Raw genomic sequence first — 20,721 nt, 5'->3', positions numbered from 1 at the left:
CAGAGGCCACTGGTTCCGTGTCAGACCCGGACTGGACGGCTTAGGTTCTGCAGAAGCTCCTGAGCAGCGCCCCCTGCAGGAGGACAGAGGCTCAGAACCAAACCCCCCTGTATCGGGTCAGATGGTACAGGCCGGCCCCCCTCCACCCCCCATAGAGCTGAATGAATGGAGGCGGGCGGTGTGTGTGTGTGTGTGTGTGTGTGTGTGTGTGTGTGTGTGTTGTGGGGGGAGTCTCTGCAGAAACACATTCCTCTGAGCTGCTTCCTCTCTCCCAGTTAACAGTTCAGCTTCACTTGGATCTCAGACTCCAGTCCAGTTCTGGTCCAGTTCTGTTTCGGTTCTGGTTCAGCTGCAGTTGGGCTTCATTCTGACTGCTGGACCGCCGGGTTCTGGTGAAGATGAAGGTTCTGCTGCTGATGATGGTTCTGATGGAGCGGGCTGCAGCTCAGCACAGAGGTCAGACTTTTCCTTTCAGAAGTTTTACTGGGTTCTGCTGGGTTTTACTGGGTTTCATTTGGTTCTGTTGGGTTTTATTCGTGTGTCTTGCTGAACTTTGTGTTTCTGTCTGAGGTGAAGCAGGAAGTACGACCAAATATGGCTAAATGAAGCTTTGATTGGTGATGATCGATCGGCCGCCCTCCCCCGCTCACCCCTCCCCTCCCCCACAGAGCTTTGAGTGGGTCTCTGTGGGGGAGGGGTCAGAGGTCAGGGTGGACATGGACTGAGGTCCTCTCTGATTGGTCAGAACCTACTTTATCTGCTCAGGAACAGCAGGTCCAAATCAGACCGGATCGGTACCAAACACATCCAGGTCCAATCAGAACTAAGAGTGGACAGGAACTGAATCAATGACCTTTGCCCTTTCGCTTGCTGCTGATTGGGTCCTCTTCTAATCATGTGACTTTCGTTCCGTTCTGCTGATGGCGGCTAACAAGTCCAGTGGAACCCAGAAGTATTCATACCCTGGCAGGTGTTTCCCCTCCAGGCTGGATGAGGGTGATGGTCAGGAGGCTTCCAGCCTCAAACACCTGAGAATAAAAAGTTTTAAATATTTACGACCAGATGGAGCAAAAGCAAAGGAGGAGGGTCAGCAGAGCTGCTGGACTCTTTCAGGACATGATGCTGTGAAACATCATCAGGAGACTGAAGACATGATTTGATGTGAGTTATGACAACATTTCGTTTCCCTCTGGAATCGATAACACAGTTTTGAATTTGATTCGTTTAATAAATGCCTCAGTTCTGCCAGAAAAATCATTTCAACCTTCCAGGGTGTGAATAGTTCCCCCTCCCCCTCTGCTGCTGCTCTGTTTGTCCCAGACCTCCTGCAGAGTTTCTCCAGATGAACACACAGCCTGGCTAACATCTGTTAGCGGCTCTGGTTCTGGTTGGGTTAGTTCAAGGTGAGCCTGAGGAACCAGACACAACAGTCTGCTCTCCATCAGTCCAAACAGAACGCTGCTCTCCGCTCAAGGCTCCTCTGTAGCAGCTACTCGCTCTGTTCCAACTCGCTTTACTGCAAAGCGGTTCTGGTTCAAATACCGGGTCTGATGGACATCCGAACATCAGGTCACTTTCACATTTAACAAAGTTCAACCAGGAAAACTTTAAACGGCCAAAGAGAGAAAAGAAGCTGCTGATTCAACACAGAGTCACATAGATAAGGTCAGATGGTCCTCTGGGGTCAGATGGTCCTCTGGGGTCACATGGTCCTCTGGGGTCAGATGGTCCTCTGGGGTCACATGGTCCTCTGGGGTCACATGGTCCTCTGGGGTCACATGGTCCTCTGGGATCAAATGGTCCTCTGGGGTCACATGGTCCTCTGGGGTCAGATGGTCCTCTGGGGTCACATGGTCCTCTGGGGTCACATGGTCCTCTGGGGTCACATGGTCCTCTGGGATCAAATGGTCCTCTGGGGTCACATGGTCCTTTGAGGTCAAATGGTCCTCTGGGGTCACATGGTCCTCTGAGGTGAGATGGTCCTCTGGGGTCACATGGTCCTCTGAGGTGAGATGGTCCTCTGGGGTCACATGGTCCTTTGAGGTCACATGGTCATCTGGGGTCAGATGGTCCTCTGGGGTCACATGGTCCTTTGAGGTCACATGGTCCTCTGGGGTCACATGGTCCTCTGAGGTGAGATGGTCCTCTGGGGTCACATGGTCCTTTGAGGTCAGATGGTCCTCTGGGGTCAGATGGTCCTCTGGGGTCCATCCGTCCTAAGGGCTAACGGCTCCTAACAGTTCTGGTTCTGGTTCTGCCGTCCAGGCCTGTTCCCGGCCATCTTCAACCTGGCCAATAATGCAGAGATCAGCAGCAACGCCACCTGTGGTGACCCAGAACCAGAGGTTTACTGCAAGCTGGTGGAACACGTTCCGGGTCGCAGAATCAAGAACCCGCACTGCCCCAGATGTGATGCCAACTCTGTCCTTGCTAAAGGTAAGAACCACCAGAACCTCCAGATCTAGTTCAACTGGGCTGGACCCAGTGGGTGGGGCCTAAGCTGACAGGAAGTAACACCCCCTCCTCTGTTTGCAGAGCGTCATCCAATCATAAACGCTATTGATGGAACCAATCAGTGGTGGCAGAGTCCGAGCATCAAGAACGGTCGTCAGTTTCACTGGATCACCATCACCCTGGATCTGAACCAGGTCAGAACAAGAACCGCAAAACCTCCACACAGGTATCCAATCACCATGGTAACCTGGGCCTCAGTTAGCCTTCATCTCTGCCAGGAACGTAAAAGCCAGATTCTCTAAAATCAGAATTTTCTAACTCAGAGTTTTTACTAATGCTGCTTTTTGAAATGCACTGAGATTACCTGAGCTTAGCATGGAAATGATAATATTGAGATGTTGGCATTCAGATGTTAGCATTGAGATGTTAGCATTAACAGATTAGCATCATAACTTTAGCATTGAAATATTAATGCTGCTCAGGGCTCCAGAGCTCAGGTGCCATGGTAACCTGATTCCTCCTCAGGTCATGTGACTTTGTTTACCTGTTCAGATATTTCAGGTTGCTTACATCATCATCAAAGCAGCCAATTCTCCACGACCAGGTGAGAGAAGCACCTGTCGACTGTTCACCTGTCTGTCCTCCTGTCCGTTTACCTGCTCATCTATGAACACCTGTCAGGTAACTGGATCCTTGAACGCTCTCTGGATGGTGTGACCTTTGACCCCTGGCAGTACTACGCCATCAGTGACTCGGAGTGTTTGCATCGCTACAACATCACACCGAGATTTGGACCGCCAACCTACAGGAGCGACACCGAGGTCATCTGTACATCCTACTACTCCAGACTGAACCCGCTGGAGCACGGAGAGGTGAGACAAGCTGTCTTCCTGTCTGTCTCTATCTGTCCCTCTACGTGTCCCTCTACCTGTCCCTCTACCTGTCTCACAGATCCACACCTCTCTGATTAACGGGCGTCCTGGAGCAGATGATTTGACCCCTGACCTCTTGAACTTTACATCGGCTCGTTACATCAGAGTGAGGCTTCAGAGAATCAGAACGCTGAATGCTGATCTGATGACACTGAGCGTTCACGACCCGCGGGACGTCGACCCCATCGTGACTCGGAGGGTAAGGCGGGCAGCGGTCTGACCGGCAGCACAGGAAGCGGCTCTGGTCTCACCTGTCTGCTCTCTTCCCAGTATTATTATTCCATCAAGGACATTTCCGTAGGTGGCATGTGCATCTGCTACGGACACGCCCAGAGCTGCCCGCTGGACCCAGTTACCAAGGTAACGGCACACCTACAACTGCTCAGATCCCACCTGGACATTGTCAGACAGGTCAACTCAACTCCTCTGTCTGTGTTTTCACAGAAACTGAAGTGTGTGTGTGAGCACAACACCTGTGGGGAAAACTGTAACGAGTGTTGCCCCGGTTACCATCAGCTGCCATGGCAACCAGGAACCCTCTCTGAAGGAAACACCTGTGAAAGTGAGACACCTTAAAAGACTGCAGAAGATTCATCATTAAGGACGATTACAGTCTTTGTCTCCATTTGTCCCTACCTGTCTCTCTCAAGAGTGTAACTGTCACAACAAAGCCAGTGACTGTTTCTACAACCAGACCATCTCTGACCTCGGCCTCAGTCTAAACCGTCACGGCGTCCGCCAGGGGGGCGGAGTCTGTATCGACTGCCGGCAAAACACTATCGGGACCAACTGTGAGAGTTGCAGGGACGGATACTACAGACCGGCCGAGGTACCGGCGGTGCTGAGGCCATTGGGTCGGTGCTTCCAGTGGTTCTGATGATTCTGTTAATGGTTTGGTGGTCATAATGTGTGCAGGCATCTCCGTACTCTGATTTGCCCTGTGTGGAGTGCAGCTGTGACCTGAGAGGATCCAGATCATCGGTTTGCCACAAAGACGACACAGAACCAGGTAGGTTCCTCCAACCGGTCCTGATGCTTGACCCAACTTCCAGCGGTGGAGCCCTGCAGGGGCTCTGATGGCAGTGGTCCATGTGTCCAGGTGTGTCCGTGGGTCAGTGCCAGTGTAAGGACGGGTTCTCGGGTCGGCGCTGTGACCGCTGTGCATTTGGGTTCAGGGACTTTCCTGCCTGCACTCGCTGTGAGTGCAACCTGGCAGGAAGCACCAACAGTGACCCGTGCAGCTCCTGCACCTGCAAGGTAAGCCCTGATCTCCAGCAGCGGTCTCAGAACTCTGGTGACCTCATGACCTCATGACCTTGTGACCTACGGTTGCTCATCAGGTGAACGTGTTGGGGGACCACTGTGATCAGTGCAAACCGGGTTTTTACAACCTGCAGCAGCAGAACCCTCTGGGCTGCACCGACTGCTTCTGCTTTGGTGTTTCTGACATCTGTCAGAGTTCTGATTGGTCTGTCACGCAGGTAATGCACCTCACCTGTCCCCAGGTCTGACCCGTCTCACCTTGGCAAACACAGAGGTTTCTCTGTCCAGGTGGTTCTTTCAGACGCTGTCCTCCAACCTTCTGACCCCATCCAAGCTGCTCTGGGTGTCCATGGAAATGACCTTGGCATCCCCAGCAATGCATCCTCCACCGTCGCACACAAACACAGGCTGGTGTGGGGGGCGCCCCGCCATTTCCTTGGCAACAAGGTGAGCTAGGTCCAACCCGCCAATGGTTCTGGTGGCCATGTCCTCTGAATGTCTGCTGTCTGCAGCTGGTGTCCTTCGGGGGACAGCTCGTCTTCTCCGTGGTTTATGACGTCGCCCCAGACAACCGGGACCAGACCCTAACTGTCCTCTCTGATGTCATCATGCAGGTGAGCTAGAGCCCGGCTCCACACCTGGAGACTAACCAGTAACGATTGGTTGCCTTGTTTCCAGGGTAACGGCCGGACTCTTCGTCTCTCGCCTCCTCTGCTCCTCTTCCTCTTGCCACTGGCAGAGCAACCCGTTGCCATGGAGATTTACCCGGACCGGTTTGTAGACAACCGAACCGGAGGCCCAGTAACACGACACGACCTGCTGCTGGTTCTGACAGACCTGACCCGCCTGTACGTCCGGGTCCATCTGAACACTTCCACTGAGGGACCGATACGGTGAGGACCAGTTCTGATGGTTCTGACTGGTTCTGATGGTTCTGACTGGTTCTGATGGGTTCCAACCACCTCTGACGGGTCTGGAGGTGGTTCTGCTGGATCCCTCAGGACAAACCCTGTCCATCTCGTCTGGTTCTGCTCTCCAGGCTCGGTTCGGTCTCTTTGGATGTCGCCAGTTCTGGCTCAGGTTCTGGAGTTCAGGCGGTCGCCGTGGAGACGTGTGAATGTCCAGCTGGTTACAGCGGAACCTCCTGTGAGGTCAGCAGGTTTCTGATCTTCCAGTTCTTGTCCTGGTTCTGGTCCGGACCAGACTAACCTGGCTTGTGTGTTCCAGTCGTGCCTCCCTGGGTTCTACCGGGTCGGAGCGGTTCTGTTCGGAGGGTACTGCATGCAGTGTGAGTGCAGTAGCCGCTCCACCCACTGTGACATTACTGGAGTCTGTCAGGTGAGTCTGGACCAATCAGCAGCACCCAAGCCCCACCTGCAGCCAGCTGACCTTTGACCTGTCCGCCTCAGGGCTGCAGCCACAACACCACCGGCCCCCACTGTGAACTCTGCCTTCCTGGTTTCTATAGAAACCTGACCAACGGCGACTGCCGACTCTGTCCGTGTCCTCTAACAGGGCCGTCCAACAGGTGAGTCCCACCTGAAGGAGACTGTCTCACCTGTCTCCTCCGTTCTCACTGCTGTGCTCTCCAGTTTCAGTCCTACCTGTGTGGTGGAGCCGTCAGGTCAGGTGTCATGTGACCGGTGCCAGCCCGGCTATGCGGGGTCAAACTGTGAGAGGTGAGGATCTCATGTGTTCCCAGGTGCAACGGCTAATCCGTCAGAAAGACTTCCTGTTTGTCCTTTGCTTGTGTCCAGGTGTGCCAGTGGTTTCTACGGTAACCCGCAGGTGGTGGGCGGGGCCTGTGTTAGCTGTGAATGTAACAGTAACGTTAACATGAGCGAGGCTGGTTACTGCGACGCCGTGACCGGGGAGTGTCTGCATTGCCTTGGCAACACAGCAGGAAAACACTGCGAGGCATGCCGTCCTGGTTACTATGGCGACGCAGTCATCACCAAGGACTGCAAAGGTGTCTATTCCCTCAGTTCTGTCTGACAGGCTGGAGGGGGGAGGGGCTATGTGTGACATCGCTGACAGTGGGCGGGGCTTGTTCTTCCAGACTGCGGCTGTGATGTCAATGGCTCTTCCTCCAGTGTTTGTGACATCACAACAGGTCAGTGTGTGTGCCAAGAGAATGTGACGGGACGCACCTGTGATCGCTGCCAGGTAACACACACACACACACACACACACACACACACACACACACACACACACACACTAAATACTCTGCTCCTTTCTCAGTTGGGGTTCTTCGGGCTGCAGAGTGGGCGGGGCTGTCTGCCCTGCGGCTGCATCCAATCAGGATCTGTCTCTGAGTCATGTGACCAGGATGGACGGTGCCACTGCACCGAGGGCGTAGCTGGAGACAAATGTGATCGTTGTAGTCGTGGTTACTACGGTTACTATAGCAGAAACTGCACAGGTGAGAGGTGTGACGCCGTTTCAGCAAGTGGTCGCCGTTCTGCTGTCTCATTGGTCGCTTTCTGACTTCCCAGAATGCATCTGTGATCACACCGGGGGAAACTGTGACCCCGACAGCGGAGAGTGCATCTGCCCCCCCAACACGGAGGGAGACAGCTGTGACAGGTGTGAGACAGGATACTGGGGTCACGACCCCAGCACAGGGTGCAAGGTAAACTCAAACACACACACACACACACACACACACACCTGTGACAGATGAGCAGCCGTAACCTTCTGTGTCCCTGCAGCCGTGCAGTTGCAGCGCAGCAGGAAGCTCCGCCTCCCGGTGCCACCTGCTCAGTGGACAGTGTCCCTGCAGGGACGGCTTCTCTGGCAGGTCATGTGACCGCTGTGCACCTGGTTACTATGGTTACCCAGCATGCTCAGCATGCGACTGCGACTTGGCAGGAACCAACGAGACGTACTGCAATAAAACGCTTGGCGTGTGTGAGTGCGGATGGACTGGAGAGTGTGTGTGCAAGGTAAGAACCAGAACCGGCTCCAGGTCAGGTGATACAACCAGTCAGACCTTTACTTCCTGTTTGATGTCTGTCCAGGCCAGCGTGTCGGGTCGGCGCTGTGAAGAGTGTGTTTCCGGCTGGTTCGCTCTGTCCGACCAGAACCCCAACGGATGTTTTGACTGTTTCTGTTCTGGACTCAGCAAAGACTGTGAGGAGCAGGGAGGGCTGACCCGAGTCCCTGTGAGTATTGCACCAATACCAGATCAATATTGGTTCAATACGGCACCAATCTATAATAATAATAATACATATTATTATTAGTTATTATTTCTGCAGTCCACAGATGAACTACAACCATCATGTCTCCTCCATGCAGGTAGGTCTGGGTCCTGTTCTGTCATTGGTCAGCCTGTCCAGTCAGCAGAGTGTAGTATCTGGAGTCTACCAGCAGGGCGGCGACATGCTGCTTGACACTCGCCAGTTAAACAGCAGTGGACTCGCTGGCCCCCTCTACTGGAGGCTTCCCCACCAGGCTGAAGGGAACCAGGTACAGTAACCTGTTTGTTTCTGACCTGGTTACTTTGAACTGGCTGAAGTTACCTGCCCGTTTCTGTGCAGCTGATGTCGTACGGCGGCCTGCTCTCTTACATCATCACTTTCTACGCTGAGGACGGCTCAGGACTGTCCAATCAGGAGCCTCAGGTGCTCATGAGGGGCGGGATCCTGAGGAAGCACACCATATTCACTGACGTTGTTGCCCCTAGCAATGGCATCGTCACTCAGCACGACATCAGGCTGACGGAGGTAGGGCAGCAAGGCATCCTGGGTAACATCAGTTTCAGAACAACACAGGAGGTGGCTGGTTCTGGTTGTGACCAGTATTGGTTCTGACCGGTTCTGGTTCTTATTGGTTCTGTTTCACAGCACACATGGAAATATTTCAACTCGGTGTCTCAGAGGGCAGTGACCCGGGTGGACTTTATGTCCATCCTCAGTAAGGTCCAGGACGTCCTCATAAAGGCCTCATATGGAACCGGGCTCCAGCAGAGCAGGTAAACCAACACACACACACACACACACACACACACACACACACACACACACACACACACACACACACATGCTCTGACATCACTTTTCTCTTCTTTCCTGAAGGATTTCTAACGTCACCATGGAGACGGCTGTGAGGGCGGAGTCAAACTCCCCTCAGGAAAAGGCCAGACTGATCGAGTCGTGTCTTTGTCCACTGGGATACAGCGGCCGGTCCTGTCAGGTAATCATTATTGATACGCCTCAGAACTCCATCAGAACCCGACCAAGTCCTGTCACAGCTTCAGAAGGAGACCCTAGGGATCTGTTTTCAGACCAGAAATAATGATTCCAGATAAAAACTAGAGAAAAATCAAGTTTGTTCGCTTAAAACAACTGAATTTGGATAAAAACAGCAGGGTGTCATCAGCGTGTCATCCTCCCTGTCGTCAATGAGGCTGATTGGTTCCTGGGTTCACCACAACTCAGAAGTTTACATACACCAGCTCCTCAAACATTTCACAATGATGTCAAAGATCTGATTGGTTAAATCAAACATTTTTAATGAGGTTTCTGTTGTGACATTATGAAGAACCATCAGAACTTCCAACAAGAACCGGCTCAAGTGAAACAAGCCTGGTGCCAGAAATCCCTGATGGTAATCCTGATCTATGTTCAGAACAGAGGTTCCCAAACCTGTTTTTCCGAGCCGCCTTTAAACGCAACATGAGCGCTACGACGCTCGCGCTGGGTTTCCACCTGTGAAGGAGACCTGCTGCTGCTGGGCGGAGCTACGTAGGTTTGTGTTAGAATCACGGCAGCAAACCAGCAAAACGCAAAGAACTTTTCACAGTTTTTCCCTCCAAACTAACCCACTGAGTTGAGTAAAGCTGCTGGATGCAGGTAATGTTAGCTAAAAGATGACTAGCTAATGTTAGCTAAAAGATGACTAGCTAATGTTAGCTAAAAGATGACTAGCTAATGTTAGCTAAAAGATGACTAGCTAATGTTAGCTAAAAGATGACTAGCTAATGTTAGCTAAAAGATGACTAGCAGGTAATGTTAGCTAAAAGATGACTAGCTAATATCAATACAGAGCCCTAAGCTTAACAAGCACCTTGTAGGCTACCGATGTTGGTGTCTATTTTCAGCTACGTACATTCATTTTGCCCCCAAAAAAGTCGATGCCCCCCGTCACACGCGTCGTTTCAACCAGACAGCCATTTGTAATCCATGGGGGGGGGGCGCAGAAGAAAAAAATTGGGACCCACTGGTTCAGAACATCCGATATGACAGCAGTTTTATTTTTAAAGGAATCCGTGGCGCTCCTGTTGGTCCTGGTCCGTTTACCAAGTAGAGTCATTATGTCAAAAATTAAAGTAGGCGGTTCTTTAAATGATCTGGTTCCTAGTGGGTCCAAAGTCCATCATGAATGTTTAGATGAAGCTAACTGAGAGAACTCGTCTGGGTCAGAACAGTTCTTTTTCCTGACCCGTCTCTCTGTGACTCGTTTTTCTGCAGGTCTGTTCGGCGGGTTTCTTCCGCCAGCCTCAGTCAGAACTTCCTGCTCAGAGTCTGAAGACCATGACGGTGCGTCCATGTCTTCCATGTCGCTGCAACAACCACAGTGCAACCTGTGACCCGGAGACAGGAGACTGTCAGGTAACGTCCGAGTTCAGGTTGACTGGGGGTGAACACAAGTCTTTCAGAAAGAGCGCCTCCTGGTGATGAAACAGTAAATTTTCAGGATTGTCAGCATCACACCAGCGGGCGGCGATGCGACGTCTGCTCACCGGGTTACTATGGAAACGTCAGTGGTTCCATCAGTGACTGCTCTCCGTGTGCCTGCCCCCTAGTTGTCAACAGGTAAACTGCACCGTTCACTGGACATGCATACCTGAGTCCTTTACTCCGAGTCCTAATGAGTCTTTTCTCTAGTTTCAGTCCCTCCTGTGTGTCGGCCGCTGGAGGTTTCCGCTGCACTTCCTGTCTGACAGGATATGAAGGCAGACGCTGTGAGAGGTGAGTCTTAACGCCTGCTGAGGATATGACTCGCCTACTGTGATGTCACAGGTTCTCCTTCCTGCAGGTGCTCTCCTGGTTACCATGGTAACCCCACTGTGCCAGGCGGGCTCTGTCTGCCGTGCGGCTGCAGTGGGTGGGGCTCCCTCCATCAGGTGTGTGATGACCTCACAGGACACTGCCAGTGCAAGCCTGGGGTCAGAGGTCAGTCATGTGACCAGTGTGGGGAGCGCCACGTCCTACAGCAAGAGCAGTGTGTGTGTGAGTAACAGGCCCCGACACACACACACACAGGTGTCACACAGGTGTCAGCGCTGAGGTTCCAGCTGCGTCTCCTCTCACCAGCGTGTATCGATGGCTGCAGCGCCGTTCTCCTTGACGACCTGGACCGCCTTAACGACCGCATCCTGTCTGTCAACCTGAGTGCTGTCGCCATGGCGCCGTACCACCAGCTGGTGCTGCTGGAGAACCGGACCAAAGACTTCAAGGTAAACACCGACCAGGTCTAAATGTTTAAGATTCGGGTTCCAGGAGTGGTTTGAGTCGAGCCGAGTCTCTGATGGACTGAAGCGTGTCCTGCTGTGTCCTGCTGTGTCCAGGTGAGCGTTTCTCCAAACAGAACTGGAGCATCTCACCTGTCCAGACTGGATGAGGACTTGTATCACCTGACCTTAGACCTCAGCGCTTTGCAGCAGCAGGTAGACACACCTCACCACCCTGGAGACAACCAGCCAGAACATTATGACCACCAGCAGGAGGAAGCCCTATGTTAGGCAGATCAGGTTAACTTCTAGACATGAAAGGTCAGGGGTCAGGTGATGATGGTGCTCTGTGTTCTGATTGGTCAGGTGACACGTCTGTCTGGGAGTCTCAGGGGTTTTCTCACCTCCATCAACAACAGCTGGTCCCTCAGTGAGCTGCTGCTGCAGAGAGTCAGCAGCCTGCAAGACGAGACTCAGGGTAAAGAACGACGTGGGACCAGGAAGTTGTCCGGAGTCAGGAAGTATTCACTCGTCAGCAGTCTAATACCAGCGATCTGATTGGTTCAGTGCTGCAGAAGGGGGTGGGGCTTCTGAACCAGACCAATGACGGTGAGCTGACTGAGGACGGCGCCGACCGTCTAGAGGAAGCAGAGGTCAGGCTACAGCGCATCAGAGGAGTCAACCTGACAGCGGCCGGGTCGGCAGTCAATCAGGAGCTCAGGTGGGTGTCGTGGCTCCGCCCCTTGGGTTTAAACCAATCAGAGCTGTATGAGTGTCTCTGTGTCTGCAGCCTCTCCGAGGCTCTGCTCCGCTTGCTGCAGATGGACTTAATGTCCAGGTGGACTCCAGGTAAAGACAGGCTCCACGCCCTCAGCAACTCCCTTGGCGTCGCCATGACAACGCTGCAGCATGCGCGGGCTCCTCTTGGCGAGGCGGCGGAGCGAAACTCAGAAACAGAGAAGCTCCTCGATGCTGCAGGTGCTCTGCAGCGCCACCTTCAGGTGAGCCCCAGCAGCAGACAGGTGGGTCATGTGACCTTCGCCCAGCAGTCATGTGAACTGGTTCTGGTTCTGTGTGGGCCAGGCGGCCCGGCAGAACCTGGGTTCTGCGTTGGTGGCAGTTCACAGGCTGATGGAGGATGGCCAGACGATGCAGAAGGACGCCGTCAGTCTGAACGCCCAACTGACCAACCGCAGCGCGGTAAGACGCCCCGCCCACCAGGTGACCAGCAGCCGGTGGCGGCGGTGACTGATGTACTGCCTCTACCTGTCCAGCAGGTGGAGCTGCTGGCCAGCCAGCTGGACCAGCTGCGTCCGGCGCTCAGAAAACACGTAGAAGTTTTGCTGGTCGGCCTGAAAACCAACAGTGCTCTGGAAAACGTTCACCGAGCCGAAGGCCACGCCCACCAGCTGCAGAGCCACGCCCACTTGCTGCATAGGTGATGGGTGTGTGTGTGTATGCGTGCGTGTGTGTGTGAGAATTTCTTCATTAAAACATTTTGTCATTCAGCTCCATGATGTCAGTGGTCAACGCGTCCCAAAGCCCCGCCCCCTGGGCTCTCCTGGATGATGACGTCATCCAGCGGGTTGGCTCCGCTCACCAGGAAGCTGGATCAGGCCTGATCGCTGCCTCGCTCACCCTCCACCTGGTACTGGTCTCAGCAGCAGAGCTCCAGGCGATGGAGGAGCCGTTTCACCTGACCACTCTGTGTTTCAGACCGGCCAATCAGAGCAGACGCTGGCAGAGGAGGGCGGAGCCAGGCTGAACGTGGCCTCCAGGGTCCTAGAGGAGAGTTGGCAGTTCAACGCCACGGCTGAAGGTGTGTTGGGAACTGGACCTGGTTCTGACTAGGTCAGATGGGGTTCTGATTGGTTCTGACTGGTTCTTGTCATTGGTTAAACTGATCCCATCCTTTCTAGAGACTGTCAGAAAACATCAGCAGCTCATCAAAATGTCTTCCTGTCCTCAGTACTGCAGGCCAATGTTTCCATGGTAACCACCAAATTGCAACTGGCCAGAGATGGCATGGAGAACTGCAGCCGTCTGCTCCATCATCCAATCAGAGAGCTGCAGCAGCTTCCTCCTGGTGAGTCACCTGGTGATAGTTCTGAGTGGTGATTGGATGATGATGATCATGATGATGATGATGGTGGTGGTGAAGATGATGATGATGATGATGAAGATGACGGTGGTGATGAAGATGGTGGTGAAGATGATGGTGGTGGTGATGGAGACCGACCGTCTGCTGCAGGTTCCTCCAGGCTGGCTCAGCTCCAGGCTGAACAGGCTCACTTGGGGCTGCAGGGGGTGCTGCTGAGGCTGCAGGGACTCTGGCTGCAGCTGCAGAACTCTTCTTCTGTGGTGGAAAAGACCCACATCACAGTGAGGGAGACCAGCGGCCTGATGGGTCGGGCCCAGGCTACAGGTGAGATGCCGACGACCAGGTTCAAAACGCAAAACTGAGCAGGGCGATAACACTTCCTGCTTCCTGTTTGCTCAGCCAATGAGGTACAACGCAGACTGGAGGAGGCGGAGCATCGCACAAAGCAGCTGTTGGAGAGACTGAAGCCTCTGAGCATGCTGGGAGAAACCCTGAGCAGGAATCTTTCTGACATCAGAGAACTGATCGATCAGGCCAGAAGACAGGCAGCGTCGGTACGGACTGGTTTTTGCTGGTCTATGCTGGGTTATGGTGGTTCAGACTGGTTTAAACTGGTTTAGACCTGCAGCCTCAGTGCTGAGACACCTTCACACCCAGACTCTGGTAGACTGGTTACGGTTCAGACCAGTTCAGAGAGCTGGTCTGAACTGACAGCAACAAAACAAAAAATCCAGATTTGTTCCTATCAGTTATAAAATCAAGAAGGTTACACTCTGTATGTCTAAAACTGACCTCTGATTGGCTAAAAAGACGGTAAACTTCATGGCACTTCCTGTCTGTTAGAAAACAACTTCCTGTTTGTTTTGTCCAAATAAAGAAGCAGTTGAACTTGACAGCATTAAATGTAGAGTATGTTCAGATTTATCACAATAGTAAGCAACAGTCTCATCAGCATAGAGACGAACAGACGTTTCAGTTCTGAACCTTGTTGTTCCTGAAAAAGATCCTTGAGGTTCTCCATTTGGTCCTCATCCATCAGGCTCAAAGCTAACCATCCTCAACATGCAAGAGAAACATGTTCATAACTCCACCACTAGGTGTCACTGCGTTGTTGTGAGGAAGTTGATGTGTTGGTGATGTCATCAGATAAAGGTGGCGGTCCAGGCAGACAGAAACTGCGTCCGATCCTACAGACCGCCGGTTCAGTCCAGCAACTTCAACACTCTGAGTCTGGTTCTGAAGACTTCCCGTCCAAACAACCTGCTGTTCTACCTGGGCAGCAACACCACAGTACGGCCGCATACACACACAGACACACACACACACACACACACACACACACACACATCAGGATTCATTCTGCGGCCTAAACCTGCTGTGTTCTTGGTTCAGGTAGACTTCCTGGCAGTGGAGATGCATCATGGGAAGGTTTCCTTGCTGTGGAACCTGGGCTCTGGAACAACCCAACTGCAGTTTCCTGAAACAGACATTGCCAACAACCGATGGACCAAAATCAATGCTACGCGGTAGAAAACCCCTGAACACATCTGGATTCTGACTCCTTCTGTCTGGCTGATTATATCATCTGTGATGTCATCAGGTTTGGGGCACACGCCGCTCTGTCCGTCCATCAACTGGACTCTAGGTCGGCTCCTCTGCCAGCAGTGACGTCCCCTTCTCCAGGATTATCGCGAGTTTTGGACATTGACAGAAACACGGTGATTCACATCGGAGGAATGGGAGCTTTCACTCAGGTAGCCCTCCGACAGGTGGACAGATGTGTGTGTGTCAGGACTGTCAGGTGATAACTGCGTGTGTGACAGCAGCGTCCTGCAGGGCTGCACTCGTCCTCCTTTCAGGGATGCCTGGGGGAAGCTTCCCTGAATGAGCGGAACATCGGCCTGTGGAGTTACGTCAGTCGGGAGGGCCAGTGCAGCGGCTGCTTCAGCAGGTAAACTTCAGATCAACACAACGTGCTTAATGACACCGAGCTCCTTCTCACCTGTCTCCATCCTCTGCATGTGTCCCAGTCCCCAAGCAGAGGAGACATCTTTCTACTTTGACGGCTCGGGGTTCTCTATGGTCCAGAAGTCTCTGAAAGCCACATCCACCTCCATTGTCCTGCTGTTTAAGACTCTGTCTCCAGGTGGACTGCTCCTTTACCTGGCCTCCAACAACACGGTACAACACACACAAACATCAAAGGCTTTTACTCTGGAGGGGGACACACAAAAACTTCACTTCCTGTTTCCTTCAGAGGGACTTCCTGTCTCTAGAACTGGTTGAGGGTCATGTCCGTCTGGCGTTTGACCTGGGCTCAGGGGTTCTGGTCCAGACCTCCAACAGGAAGTACAACACTGGAGTTTGGTTCAAGGTCACCCTGCAGAGGAACAAGCGAAAAGGTAGATCCAGGAACCCAGTAGCTGACTGCTTTACGTGGACGTCCCGCTGACTGTGGACTCCGGCTCTGTCCAGGTTACCTGTCCGTCATGGCGGCAGACCAATCATTGGAGAAGGAGGTGTTGGAGGCCGAGTCTCCAGGAACTGCTTCAGACCTGAACCGCTATGACCTCGACCCCATCTACATCGGAGGGTTTCCTTCATCCAGACCAATCAGGTTGGTTAGCTGAAGATCACATGAGACGATGTGGACATCTATTCTGTCTTCACCTGACCGTCTCTGTGGTTGCAAGGCGACAAGTGGTGTCCCGGGCATATGTTGGTTGTATAAAGAACATGGAGATTGCTCGTTCGAACTTTGACCTGCTGAAGAACGCATTCGGGGTCCGGAAGGGTTGCGTTCTGAAGGTACGCTACCTGGAGTTAGATTAGGTTCCTTACAGAAGTCCCCTCCCAGGCCAATCAGGGATCAATAACTTGATCGGTTGTTTATCACCAGGCGGTGCGGAGTGTCTCTCTACTGTCTGGAGGTTTCGTCCAGATCGCTCCTCCATCATTTGGTCAGGAGGCGGAGTTTCTCTTTACCTTCTCCTCCAACAACCAATCAGGAGTCTTGCTGGCGGCCTTCAGTGACGACCGAGTGAACCGACAGGTGAGACCCACTCAGGTCATGTGATGCACCAATAATTCACCGTGGTTACCTGCTGTCCTCTCTGTCTACAGTACTTCCTGTCCCTTCACCTGGTCTCAGGTGGTGTGGAGGCGGAGGTTGGGGACTTGGGTGGAGCCACACGGAAGGTTAAAGTATTGAAGTCTGGTGGAGGATCATTCGGTGATGGAAGCGAACACTCAGTCGTTATGAATGTCAACAGGAAGTATGTGTTGCCATGGAAACAATCCCCTGCGCTTCCCGATGGTCCCACCTAAACAAACCTTGTCCTGTCTCCAGGTCTCTGTCCCTCCAGGTGGACGATGTGCACCTGAAGTCTGCGCCTCTGATGTTTGGAGGCTTTTCTCGGCTGACTCTATCCTCTCTCTTCATTGGTGGGCTCCCGCCGGAGAAGGAGTCCCGTCTGCCAATCAGATTGCGAGTTTCATCCCAACGATTCAGGGGCTGCATCCATCACCTGGTGGTGGGCGGAGCGTAAGTCCTTCTCTCTCACCGAGCCGCCGCCCACTGTCTCTGATTGGCTAATGGTTTTGGTCTGCAGACTTGTGGACCTATCGGTTGCAGTCAGGTACAAGGGGGCGGAGCTCAACACCTGCCTTTTGGAGCGGAGCACAGCGGGGGCTGTGCTTCCTGATAACCCGGACATTGAGTCAATGCCTGCACACCTGCCTTTAACTCCACACACACACCTGAGCGCCCTGACAGCTGCAGCGCTAAGAGTAAGCACAGTGTTTATTAGCAATGCACATGTGAGCTGCGTGGTGATTGGTCGGTGATCTAAGGCTGGTGATTGGTTTGTGTTGAAGTGTGTGGCAGAGCAGGAAATATCCTTCCTGCCGTCGACAGCGCAGTTTGGTTCGTCGAGCCACAGTCACATGACCTTCCTCATCAACCCCGGTGCCTTCAGGAAGATGTTGGTCTCCATGATGACATGGTGGGGGGGGGGGTTGTGTTGCGTCCCCAGATTCTCTGATGCCACTCTGCTGTGTTGTGTCTCTTGGTCATCAGTGTATCGGTGAGGTTGTCGGTTCGAAGTCGGGCTCTGGATGGCCTCATGCTCCTCCTATCCGACGCCAAGCAGATGGACTTTGTCGTCCTCGGTCTGAGAGGGGGACGGGTCAGGCTGTCCGCCGACCTGGGGAAAGGCCCTGCCTCCGTCCTGTCCGCCACTGTCAATGATGGACACTGGCACTCTGTGAGTCCATCTCCAGAAGGACATTTTCAGGGTCCAGAGCTGGACCGGGATCTGAACCCTGCCCTGTCCGTCCGTCTCTCAGGTGAGCGCCGAGGTGAGTCGGAGGTCCGTGTCCCTGACGGTGGACGGCTCCCGTCCTGCCACCGCTTCAATCAAAGGGAACCACCTGGACGTGGACAGGACGCTGTTCCTCGGAGGGTTACCTGCCAGTGTGAACGGCCGGAGGATCGGCGTAAGTCTCCTTATGACATCACACACATTTTACACCAATCAAGAGCCAGCAGAGTGGAGATCTGCCCGGAGACAGGCGACATGCAAACGTCTACCGAGTTCAAGAGCAGGAGACCAAGTGAGTTGGACCTGACTGAAGCTGTCCCCCCAATCTGTCCCTCAGGTTAGCAGCAGTCTCCCAGGTTGTCTTCGGTCTGTCAGTCTCAACGGTACCATGTTGGATTTGTCCAAGCCGTTCTCACAGCATGATGTCACTTCCTGCTTCACCAAGGATCAGACAGGAAGTTATTTCAACGGCAGTGGACACGCTGAGTTCAGTGAGTCCTCCAGCTCTTCTTCTCCTGCTGGGTCAAGCAATAGAGACCAGTCCAGGGTGTCTCTGGTTGGACGCTGTTGAGGAGTGGTGGGGTTGGTTTGGTCCCGAGGAGACGCCCAGGTGAGCCTCTGTTTGTCCCTGCAGTGCATGATGGGTATAAGGTCGGCGCTGACATGGCGGTGTCTCTGGAGTTCCGGACCAGCCAATCAGAAGGCATCTTCCTGGGCATCAGCAGCGCCAAAGTGGATGCTGTCGGCCTGGAGATGGTGGACGGACAGGTGAGCCCGAGCGGCTAAGGTAAAGACAGGTGTAGCCATGGTAACGGGGCTCAGGTGAGGCCCTCTCTCTCCTCAGGTGGTGTTCAATGTGAACAATGGGGCCGGCCGCATGGCGCTGCGCTCCACGGGCCCCATGCTCTGTGACGGACAGTGGCACCACCTGGTGGCCAGAAAGACGAAGCACGGCCTGACGCTGAGTGTGGACGGGACACAGTACAGCGCCGCTAACCCCTACCCACAATCCACCTCTGCCGAGACCAACAACCCCGTCTACCTGGGCGGGGTTCCAGGTGAGAGCAGCTGCTGAACACCAGGTTCTGACCCGTGATGTCAGTATTACGAGTAATATAACGCGATGCCATTTCAAATCCAGTAATCAGATTAAAGTTACTTATCCAATTCACTCTGTGTTGCAATTTTCTTTTGTAATTTTCTTTTATTTTCTCTACGCATCTTGAGGAGTCACCGCCGTTTCTATGCGACAGCAGCAGCGACAGAAACAAACACTGGAAACGACATGCGCGTCTTGTTGCTAGAAAAACAGGAACTATTTTGAGTTTCTGTCACCAAATCCGATTATTATAAGCGGCTTTGGGCTTGTTTTGTTTCTAAAGTCGCTTGCAAATGTAATGAGTCGTGGGTCGCGTTTTTTGGGCTTGTTTTTGAACATGAAGTTACTCATTTGAGCTTGGAAATAAGCAGAGACACATAATAAACCCCAGAATTTGTCTGACATCCAGATATTTCGTTAGACTGTCCTGTCCATCATTTCCCAGATGATCCGTCCTGCTGCATCTTTGTTAATGTCAAGTTAAAATATTTACTGTGAAAATATTAAAACTGCAAACATGGAGACTAATATGAAGAGCACAATAAACATGAAAACAGCCACAAGTGTCCGTAATGTGCAGGTAAATGACATAATTATTATTAAGTGTCACAAATCTGTGCAGCGGGACATCTGAGTTGTGGAGCCACAGGAGGAGCTCTGTGCACTGGCAGCAAAGACAGGGCCGTAACGCACAACCTGGAGGCTGGGGGCAGGGGGGGTAAAATCCTATTTAGTTTTCCAGACAGAGGAACACACAAATTACTAACATTGTTTTTGTGCTGTTGTAACCATTAAACAATCTCTCATTCAGTTCAACCTTATGGGACACATTGTTGATGTTACCATTATAAAATAACTTGCAACTAAGTTTTGGCAAAGCTTAATGTAACTTTCACAGGTGGTGGAGCGTTGTTGTTAGCAGCTGCTGAAAGTAACTAAAAAAGTTACTTTTAATGTAACTTAGTTACTTGCCAAATCAGTAATCTACCTAAGTTACTTTTCTAAGAAGTAATCAGTAATCCGATTAAAGTGACTTTGTCAAATTAACTATGCATCTCTGGTTCTGACCCGTCTGTCTCCCTCCTCCAGCCAGCGTGAAGCAGAACTGCCTGAGCGTCCGCTCCGGGTTCAGAGGTTGCCTGAGGAACCTGTGGCTCGCCCGCTCTCACCTGAACCTCCCTCTCCACCTCAGCTCTGCCCACTTCCTGTCGGGCGTCACGCCGGACTCCTGCCCTGCCTCGTAGTGATCGTCGCCATGGTGACGTCATCTCAGGTTGATTTTATTAAAGCTGATGTCATCATGATGTAATCAAACAAATAAACCAGAGAAGAAGAAAGTTGTTTGTTTCTTCATTTTAATAAAGTTCAGTGATGAAGGTGAGAAAATAAAACCGGACACCAGGGGGCGTGCTGGTTCACTCTGTCTGAGGCCATAAATACAGAAATGAGCCACAGACTAATTAAATGAATGAGGTCAGAGGTCAAAGGTCAACAAAGTTCCTTAAATAACAGTTTTTCCAGAATAAAGAACATGAAGGATCGGTTCCAGCAGGCGGGTTCACCTGGATCAACTGATCCAACAGGAAGCACTTCCTGTTCAGATGACCCAGTATCATCAGTTACCATGGCAATAGATCCAGGTGAGAATCTGGCTCAATTACCACAGATCTAGATAACATGTATCAGGATCGGTTGCCACGGTGACAGGCCCAGGTGAGACAGGCTGGTGTTCTGATGGCGAAAACGTATCGTTTGAGGTTCTGAACCTGCCAAGCAGAACCGACCCGGTCCAGAAATGTGACAAGAAGTGGAAAAAAGTAAAACAAGTGAAACTAGTGTCTACCACTGAAGACTTCCTGCAGAGTTTCAAAATAAGAGTCCATCCTAACAGCGATACCAGGGCTTTTATTTTGAAGGGCTCTCCTGTAGAGCGTCTACCACAGCAGACTGAGGTCAAAATTCACTCCAACAGAGCCATGGCACTTCCTGTTGCATCGTGGGTAAATACTGGCTGAGCCTTGGCTGTGCAAGCGATGGGGGCAGGAGGCAGATTTTCATAATAAAAGCTTCTCAGCAGGTTCTCAAACTGT

At 52.5% G+C, this 20,721-nt stretch overlaps 1 protein-coding gene across 1 annotated transcript; it reads left to right on the top strand.

The window, feature by feature from the left end:
- The first annotated feature begins 293 nt into the window (after positions 1 to 293).
- Positions 294 to 19,968, top strand: lama1 (laminin, alpha 1). Its single transcript, XM_014976930.2, has 64 exons — positions 294 to 456; positions 2,266 to 2,436; positions 2,536 to 2,648; positions 3,007 to 3,058; positions 3,136 to 3,326; positions 3,406 to 3,585; positions 3,657 to 3,746; positions 3,831 to 3,948; positions 4,037 to 4,215; positions 4,302 to 4,395; positions 4,486 to 4,643; positions 4,727 to 4,867; positions 4,938 to 5,096; positions 5,162 to 5,263; positions 5,328 to 5,542; positions 5,689 to 5,800; positions 5,877 to 5,987; positions 6,059 to 6,177; positions 6,242 to 6,328; positions 6,407 to 6,618; positions 6,709 to 6,815; positions 6,894 to 7,074; positions 7,148 to 7,284; positions 7,364 to 7,597; positions 7,673 to 7,816; positions 7,953 to 8,123; positions 8,195 to 8,380; positions 8,501 to 8,628; positions 8,732 to 8,849; positions 10,127 to 10,267; positions 10,353 to 10,471; positions 10,544 to 10,627; positions 10,695 to 10,888; positions 10,973 to 11,115; positions 11,227 to 11,325; positions 11,476 to 11,587; positions 11,677 to 11,830; positions 11,900 to 12,110; positions 12,193 to 12,309; positions 12,384 to 12,547; positions 12,619 to 12,757; positions 12,826 to 12,928; positions 13,079 to 13,195; positions 13,361 to 13,534; positions 13,610 to 13,764; positions 14,357 to 14,500; positions 14,603 to 14,736; positions 14,811 to 14,964; positions 15,037 to 15,161; positions 15,241 to 15,391; positions 15,468 to 15,612; positions 15,686 to 15,827; positions 15,904 to 16,018; positions 16,110 to 16,262; positions 16,334 to 16,485; positions 16,560 to 16,754; positions 16,822 to 16,999; positions 17,087 to 17,193; positions 17,289 to 17,475; positions 17,558 to 17,707; positions 17,870 to 18,023; positions 18,167 to 18,300; positions 18,377 to 18,590; positions 19,721 to 19,968. Exons 1-64 carry the CDS (start codon positions 399 to 401, stop codon positions 19,873 to 19,875), a joined length of 9,183 nt encoding a protein of 3,060 aa, XP_014832416.2. The 5' UTR covers positions 294 to 398; the 3' UTR covers positions 19,876 to 19,968.
- The last annotated feature ends 753 nt before the right edge of the window (positions 19,969 to 20,721 follow it).

This window comes from Poecilia mexicana, unplaced genomic scaffold (assembly GCF_051168715.1).
Source record: "Poecilia mexicana isolate PSO_F unplaced genomic scaffold, ASM5116871v1 scaffold_15, whole genome shotgun sequence".
Lineage (NCBI taxonomy): Eukaryota > Metazoa > Chordata > Actinopteri > Cyprinodontiformes > Poeciliidae > Poecilia > Poecilia mexicana.
The sequence above is the reverse complement of the archived record's forward strand: the minus strand, read 5'-3'. Positions and strand labels throughout refer to the sequence as shown.